General features: G+C 40.7%; 1 protein-coding gene across 1 annotated transcript in view; it reads left to right on the top strand.

Moving 5' to 3' along the window:
- The first annotated feature begins 509 nt into the window (after positions 1-509).
- CAPZA2 (capping actin protein of muscle Z-line subunit alpha 2) overlaps positions 510-8934 on the top strand; it is a 57070-nt gene continuing 48645 nt past the window's right edge. Inside the window, exon 1 of the mRNA XM_045792791.2 lies at positions 510-668. Within this exon, the coding sequence (XP_045648747.1) occupies positions 630-668 (39 nt within the window). The 5' untranslated portion in view covers positions 510-629. The remainder of the gene's footprint in view (positions 669-8934) is intronic.

Here is an 8934-nt window from a genome sequence, read left to right as displayed (position 1 = left end):
ATAGGCAGTGAGCATCTTGAGAACAGAGGTTTCTCTGGATTTTATTTATCATTGTATATTCCCAGGAACTAACATGGTACCCAGCACACAATAAAGGACCAATAAATATTTCTTAAATGAATACATGAATATATCAAGAGCAATCTTCCAATTATGGGCTGGGTTGTGTGTACATATTTTAATAAAAACATTATTTTTCTAGTAATTTTAAAAAACTGTTTAAAAAGCTTCTATTAGTACACTTTTTCACATTTTAGCTGGCAGAGTTGAGGGCTTGATGGGAACATAATCAAGGGCTCAGAATGTACTCGTCGCAGACTGGGTCCATATGGTCACTAGTGGAGAAAGAATCCTATACTCAGGATGCTGACAAGCCTGCAGCAGGCGGCGGTAGGAGACTCCTCCCCCATCCCAGGCCTTCCAGCGTCCCGCGCACGCGCGTAGCCGCGTGCAGATCCCAAGGGCCGGCTAAAAGGAGGCGGGGCTCCCGGGGCGCGTGCGCGGCGGCCTGGGCTGCGGGCCCCTCCCTTGGCGGGGGCGCGCGGCGCGGAGGACCGCACGGAAAGGGGGAAGTCAGGTGGCCGCTGCCGCCGCCGCCGCCGCCGCCGCGGTTTGTCGCCAGAAGGAAAATGGCGGATCTGGAGGAGCAGTTGTCTGATGAGGAGAAGGTAAGAGCCGCGGAGGCGGCGGAGTTGGTCGTCGGGGAGCCAGTGGAGCCCCGGCGTATCAGCCCGGAGTGTGGCCGCCCAGGAAGGGTATCGGTCTGTGCCCCCCGGCTGCCCTTCCTCCTCCTCTCCTCGCTGCGCCCTAGTGCCTGCCCCTGTCAGTCACCCGAGGCCCCGCGCGGGGGCAGGTCTCTGCCAGGCCTGCTCGCTTCGCTCCGCTCCTTGTAGGGTGTGTGCTCTGAAAATAGGAAGTGGGAGCCGGGCGGCGGCGCCTGGCGCGGCTGGCGGGCGGGCGGGCGGGGGCGGGGGGCGCGGCGGGCGGCGGCCGATGGGGACCCTGTGGTTCCACCTGGGCCGCGGGGCCCTACGCCGGGTCTGGGGACTGCAGAGGGGTCCGGGTCCCGGCCTGGGAGCGGCCCAAGGGCGGTGCTCAGCCCGATGGCCTGGCCGGAGACTGTAGCCGGGGTGAGGGGTAAGGGGAAAAAATCGCTTAGGAAGCAGACCTTCACTTCTTCCTCTTACTCCCTCCTCCCAGAAACAAAATGCTTCCTTTTCTGGTTCTCTACGCTTTTTTCCTTTCCCGGTGGAAGTCTCTCTCCTTCCCTCCCCCTTTCCTTTTTTCCCCCCCTTTTTTCGGCTTTAGCTGTAAAGCTTTGCAGCTCCCGGGTTCTCTGGGAGGCAGCTGAGTTGCTCACAAAAAGACCCCCTCCCCATAGTTGTTTTCGGTCGGGGTTGGCACCAGCCCCTCGGGGGGCCGATTTGGTGGCGCTCCACCGTCCTGCTAGGACTTCTGAAGAGGGGAGATTGTGCAACTCCTTTTGCTGTATCTTAGATGCTATGACAGCATTGAAACGACTTACTAAGGCATTTAAAATAAGAAATCTGATCATAGAACTAATTCTCTTAGTCTCCGTTTCCCTTGGCTACTGTAAGGGCCCATTCCCAGGGGAAGAGGGGGACCCTACTAATTTTAAGTATTTCCGGGAAGCACTTTGACGTTTCAGAAACTCAGAAGTGACTGACATATAATCTGTGAATAAGATAGTTTTCGAAGTGTCCACTCTTAATTTCACAGTCTTTTTTTTTTTTTTTTTTTTTTTAAGTTCCAAAGCAGTACAGCCATGTATGAAACACACCTTAGGTGTTTAAGAAATTCTAATGTAAGCCTAAGGATATTCTCAGTTGGAACTCTCTGCTCCAAGTGTTTTTATACCCTGTGTTACAAACTTGCACCCAAACATAATGTTCCATTGCCTTCCCAATGTGAATGTGCTGAAGTCGGCCTCATCTTCAATTTTGGAAATCTTTTTTTTTCTCTGTGCTCTTTGATGAAACTGATAATTAAAAAAAAAAAGATGGGGAGAGCTACAAGATTCTCCATAATTCACAGACCTGGTAGGCAGATCCCTCTATATACAAAAGTTGCTGTGTGGTGTTTTATTGGTAAATAACCATGAGTTGGTAACTGAAAATGTACGCAATCGTGTGCACACGTTTAAAACTAGTGCTAAAAAGTTTTCGAAGGGATTGTCATGTTTTTATTCTACCCTTCTTAAGTAGTGGTTAGTATAAGTGGCTAGAATCTGGCTGAGGAGAGAGTAGTCAGTATGGGAGTTAATATAGTCCTACCTGTGTTGTAAAGGCCTAAAATAGCAAATTTTTTTCAAAATGAGCTGTGACAAGGTTTTTCATTATCTTGGCATTCTCAGGGCACTAAACTCTGTAAAAGGGGGTGTGTGTCTTATTCTCCAAGCTTGCCCATTGCTGGTTTAAAAGTAAATGAATCAAAATTAAAATTTGAAGGAATTTGGTGTTTTTGTTTTTATTTAGAGTTTTGTAAGGCTATTCTGTAGATGTTTTCATATATATTTCATTGCCATATTTAGTAATTTAAGACTGACCAAACTTCTGGGTTAAATTCAAGTAACTGGTAAAGTGAAATTCTGTCACTCTATGCCACTTTAGTTATCTAATGTTCTTTTAATCTTTTGGAAGTAGGTTGGGTATAGAATCAAAAATAGAATTTTAAAAGGTGGTATTTTTTAAACTAATGTTTAAATCATGTTACTTTTTCTGCCACCTTGTTTGTAATTTTCAAAACTAAGCTTTTGATACTTTTAAGCTGTTGGAATTTCCATTGATTGCAAGATCTGAAGAAGGGAAGCTGTTAACTTACATAGTACCCATACTTTGTATCTTGGTGGTTCTGACAATACATTCGTCAATATGTTGGAAGTTTGAGGTAGGTTTTATTATTACCGTTTCATGGATGAGTAAAATAAGGTTTCAGAAGCTTTAAGTGATTCACCTAAGGACACCTAGGTAAGAAGTGGTAGAGGTGGTAGTTAAATCTGTTTGTCTGAATCCAGAGTTGGTGCTCTTGTGACATTATGCTCCCTTAATAATTGATAATAGGATCCTTTTCTGGGTTTATCTTTGTTTTTAATTTGTTGACAGCTTATATCGAAAAAGGAGAAACAATAGTTCTTTTTGTTTTTAATAAAAATTGTAAATACCTAACATTAGATAGTGTTGGGTTCTAAATATAATTCGTGTTTGGTAATTTTGGAACAAAGTTTATTATTGTTTAACACATTTAAAAATTTTACGCTACTGGTATAGTTTCATGTATGTTGTAAGGTAGGAAGCATTTTAGAAATTAGAGTAACATCTTTGCTTTATAAAATCGTGTACAGTTGCTTTGTGAGGATACCACTATGAAATTTAATAACCTTTGCACCTTTGGCTACTAGGTTAATAGAAAATAATATTATCTGAAGAAGCACAGTGAAGTTCTTTAAAGTAACTCATTTGTTGTAGGATGTCCCACATATCTTTTTACATAGTTTAGAAACTCGGCCAAAAACAGTTTATATTTTCCATTCCTGGGGTCAGCTGCATTGTACAGAAAAGCAGTTTCGTGAATTTGAAATTGTATGAAATTGTAAGGCTAAAAGCAGAAGCATTATTCCATTTCACACCCCTCCTTACAGAGGGAAGTCACACCAAAACTCCAGAAGGAAGGCACTTAGTTATTGGTTGCAAAGGATCTTTTTGGTTTTTTCCCCTATAACCCCTCCTACCTTTCCCTGGTGATAAGAGCGATCCATTTCCATAGCTTCATCTTCTGTATCTTTGTGAATGTGTCTCAAGTACGCTCAGCCCTGACTTCTCCTCTGAGCACTGGTCACACATTTTTATTGGCAGGTCCTTTTCACAGGAGACAGTTAATGTGATGTGTTCAAATGGAAACTTCCTAAAAGTAAATTCATAAACTTCCCTCCCCTTCCCCCCACACAAAGTGGGGCAGAAATCTATCTCTTCTGCTCATTTTTCTCTTTATTTCTCTATTTCCATTATTCTAGTCATCCAGGTTTTTAATTTCAGCTTTATTTTAACTTTTGTCTCCTTGAGCTCTGTACCTTAGCAGTCTCTTTCTGAATCTTGTCACTCCCATCATCAAAATGTGTCTTACGCAAATAATTTATTTTTTGCTTGAAAAGATAATCCGTGTATATTAATTTTTAGTTTATTACCTCTCAGTTGACCAGACTTAAATTAATTGTTATTTATGTTATTGACTACTGTTTAGTAACAAAATTTTACTGTATGAACAGAATGCAAATTGTTTGTACCTGTTCTGTGACTATACAGTTAAGGAAGAAATAAAGCCGGGGAGGAAAAGTAGGGTCAGAAGAATGTCTCGCAGCTGGTCTTTCCCTTGTTGTATTTGCCACTGCTGGGCTTTTGTTATAAACTTTCTAGACTAATTCCTCCAATTTCCTGTATCTAAGCCATGTTTTAATATGTTTTTATACTCCCGAACTTTTAGTTGCTGAATCCTCCATTGCCTTTACTAGGAAGCCCAACTCTTGAAAATGGTATTCATGGCCTTGTATCCATTCTTACCTAAATAGTTCTGACTCCAATACGTACACTGTTATTTAATCATGCTGTGAAGTGAAAGAGATCTACATGCTAGTCCATGTCTAGGGCCTTGGGTAAAGTATGTAATCTCTCAGCCTCAGTTTCCTCTGAAATGTGGGGATACGTGTAAATAGTATCTGGCATATAGTGAACACACAGTAAATTGTATTTTTTTCTGCTGATGGCTTCTTACCCACTTTGAGTGTTGGAACTGCTTTCACCCATCCCTTTTTCTGAGATCACATGACTGGCTATTACACGTCATTAGTATTTTTGTTTTTAAGATTTTAGTTATTCATTTGACAAAGAGCACAAGCAGGCAGAGCGGCAGGGAGAGGGAGAACCGGGCTTCCTGCTGAGCAGAGAGCCTGCCATGGGGCTTGATCCCTGGACCCTGGGATCATGACCTGAGCTGAAGTCAGATGCTTAACCGACTGAGCCACCCAGGTGTCCCAACATATCATTAGTATTAAATACAGTTTTGCATAATAGTTATATGCTTAACTGTCTTTTTTTCTCTTGTTCTATTGGAATTCCTATGTGCAGAAATAATATCTTTAGCATCTGCCATTATGCTGCATGTGGTGAGTAGAAGGGTTCAATGAGTGAATGAACAAAGGAATCGTGAATTCACAAAATTAAAAAACAGTTTTATGAAAAGCAGAACTAGCATATGGGGTGCCTGGGTGGCACAGTTGGTTAAGCATCTGACTCTTGGTTTCCACTCAGGTTGTGATCTGAGGGTCCTGAGATCAGGTACCATGTTGGTTCCGTGCTCATTGGAGAGTCTGCTTGGGATTCTCTCTCCCTCTCCCCCTCTTCCCCTCCTGCTTGTGCTCTCTCTCTCTCTCTCTCGAATTAATAATAAATAAATAAATATTTTTTTGAAAAAAGAAGTAGAATATGAATTAAAGTTTTCATTTCTAAATAATGCTTTAGAGTTTAAAGATGTAGATAATCAAATGAAATTTTTGATGCTCTTTAAGGTACAGGTGGTGATACTGGCTATGGTTCAAATCATTTACACATGCTAAATATTCTTCATAAGTAGTTTATATAGTTCTCCCTCACTACACAGTTATAATTTGGTTTCAGAAATTGTTCTTATTTGAAAGTAATATAAATGGCCATCATAATTAATGTGAAATTTATAGTGTTCTTATTAACCAAAAAGTAAACTAAACCAGTAAGCTATTAATGTAGAAAATATTCATTCCTGATTTCATTCTGTAGATGAATGACTTCTGTCCTTGCGCCAATAAAATGTAAAAATTCCTATAGCAAGCAGAAACTTGATAGTTGCTGTACCGTTAGTGGAGTATTTCAGACTTTGCACATTAAAGCAAACTAGTAGTACTTGTACAGTGCTTTTGGGAGCCATTTCTACATAAAATAAGGATAGTTAGATACATAGAACATTGCATTTTAGTGTAAGAACATGGAATATAAAAATACTTAGAGCAGAGTGCCAAGTAATTTTTATAGTTGAAAAGCATGATGGGAAAACTTGGCATATGGTTCTGTAACTTATTGCAAAGGACTATTGCACATCAGAAAAAACTAGGGATTCCACAGAACCATCTATAGTCAGAAAAGGAGAATTTCACAAATTTTGTTTTGAAGGTTAGATGTACAATCTTTACATTCTTTCTCTTACGACATTTATTTATATGTTTCACTGTGAACCTAATGATAGAACATTTCTTACACATTTTAGTTCACTGTGTTTGTATAGATGAGGAATGGAAATAATTTTCAAAAACTACCTCTACGTTTATTCATTTACTAAATATATCATACTTCATTTATTTCAGTACCCATAATTTTCCATATTTTGAGGTCTCTGGAATCAGGCTGCATTGTACAATCAATGCCTTATGACATTAATCAGTAACATTTCCCCTTTTTTAGTGGTACATTAAATTATTCCTCTTACATTGATTGTGAATCAAGTAAGCAAGGATATAATGTGACAACTAACAACCCAAAATCTTAGCATGACTGGGTTTGGGAAGGGAGTTTTATATGGCATTTCCTCATTCTATATAATCTGTCTAATGTGGGTCATCACCAGAAGGACCCTGCTCAATGAAGTCACATAGAGTTTCACGCTGTTGGAGGATTTCAGTGTAAACTTGGGCTTTTTGTTGTATTATGTATACACAATGGAATATTATTTAGCTGTGAGCAAAGGTAATATCTTGCCATTTGTGACAACATGGAAAGACTTTGAACACATTATACTAAGTGAGATAAGTCCGAGAAAGACAAGTACTGTATGATATATCACACTTACATGTGAAATCTAAAAAAGCCAAACCTGTTTAAAAAAAAAAAAAACAGAGCCCAAGAAACAGAGATTGGGAGGATAATATTGATGGTATTTGAGGGTACAAATTTGTAATAAGTAGTACGGAAGCCACAGAGATGTAAAGTATAATGAATTTAGACATATATATATGTATAATGTATATACTATAATGATGGTAAGTATTGCTTCAGTGGCAGTCATATTACAGTATATGAATGTATCAAAGTAACATGCTGTGCACCTTAAGTTTACAAAATGTAGCATGTTATATTTATCAAAACAAAAACAAATCTTAAGCTTTTTTCCGCAGTCCTGGCAGCAGTGGGACAGAAATGTGGTGAATAACACGCACACTGGTTCTTATTTTTGAAATTTTTATTTATTATTTTTTGGGGGGGAAGGGATGGGGAGAGGGAGAGAGAGAATCTTAAGCAGGGCTCCATCTCGCAACCCTGAGATCATGACCTAAGCCGAAATCAAGAGTCAGATACTTGGGGCGCCTGGGTGGCGCAGTCGTAAAGCATGTGCCTTCGGCTCAGGGCGTGATCCCAGTGTTCTGGGATCGAGCCCCACATCAGGCTCCTGCTTCTTCCTCTCCCACTCCCCCTGCTTGTGTTCCCTCTCTCGCTGGCTGTCTCTCTCTGTCAAATAAATAAATAAAAGTCTTAAAAAAAAAAAAGTCAGATACTTAACCAACTGAGGGCCCCCCCCCCACTGTGCACCTCCAACACACTGATTTTTAAAGTGTCCCCTCCCCCACCACACATACATTTAGAGATCACTACACTTCTGCCCAGGTTTCAGTTAGCTGAAGCAAGGTTCATCCATAAACCTAATTTCAGAGGGCTCAGAGGAAAAAAAGAGAACTGCAATATTTGTGAGCAGTAATAATACCATAGAGTAGGTTTTAGACTCACTGAAGGTTGGTGATTTGATCACCTGTTTGGTAGACACAAGGTTAAGATTATAGATGCACAGAAACATTTTATATATGTATATGGTACAGCATCAAAAAGTAGTCAGTTCATGGAAATTCAGAAGACAGAAAAATTACTTCTGCCTAGGAGAATGGTAGACATCAGTTGGGGTGCAAGTTCATGCCAGAGAGTACAACACAGGCAGAAAAAATAGGAACCTGGGAATAAAACAGTATGAGTTATATCAGGTACTTTGCAAGTAAGAGATGCAAAGATGAACTGTGCTGTTAAATAGCACAGGGTTTCTTAACCTCAACGTTTTTGACATTTGGGGCCAGATAACATTGTGAGGGCTGTCCTGTGCATTGTAGGATGTTTAATAGCATCCTTGGCCTACATGGTGCCAGTAGCACCCCTTTCCCCCCAGTCGTGATAATCAGAATGTTTTCCTGTAGGACAGAATTGTCCCTGGTCGAGAACCATGAGTCCAGACAGATTGGAGCTAGTCAGAACAGTGGGAACCTGGATTGAGTGTTAAGACCTGACTTAAAGTAGTTTCACAAGACATGAAGAAAAAAATGATTGCTAACAGGTTTGAGTTGGAATCAACAGAACTTGGTGAATGAATGTAGGGGAAATGGGAGAATCAGGATAACTCTGAATGTTAAAATCTGAATAACTGGGAAGTGGTACCACCACTAACAACTAGGGGATTCAGGAAGAAGGTGGACAGCTGGGAGGAATAATGTTGAGCTTGAGTCTGAGATGGTAGCAGGATATCTATTTGAACATGCCTAGAAAATAGGGAAACAGAAATGGAGCTTGGAAAGAACGGTCAGGCCCAGAGAGTTTATATAGATTTGGGAATCCACTTTTGTGGATTAAAGCCACAAGATGGAATAAAACTTCTAGGAAAAACTTAGACATAGCGAAGAGGAGAGGTCAGAGAGCATATACTTTTGGATATACTTTTATTTAGAAAATAAAAGAAGGAGAGGAAAAGGTGTGGGATGATTCTTGAAGTAGAAGTGTATATGTAGGGGCGCCTGGGTGGCACAGCGGTTGAGCATCTGCCTTCAGCTCAGGGCGTGATCCCGGCGTTATGGGATCGAGC

This window comes from Ursus americanus, chromosome 3, assembly GCF_024610735.1.
Source record: "Ursus americanus isolate L20-20 chromosome 3, mUrsAme1.1.p, whole genome shotgun sequence".
Classification (NCBI taxonomy): Eukaryota; Metazoa; Chordata; class Mammalia; order Carnivora; family Ursidae; genus Ursus; species Ursus americanus.
Note: the sequence above shows the minus strand (reverse complement) of the source record. Positions and strands in the feature narration are given on the sequence as shown.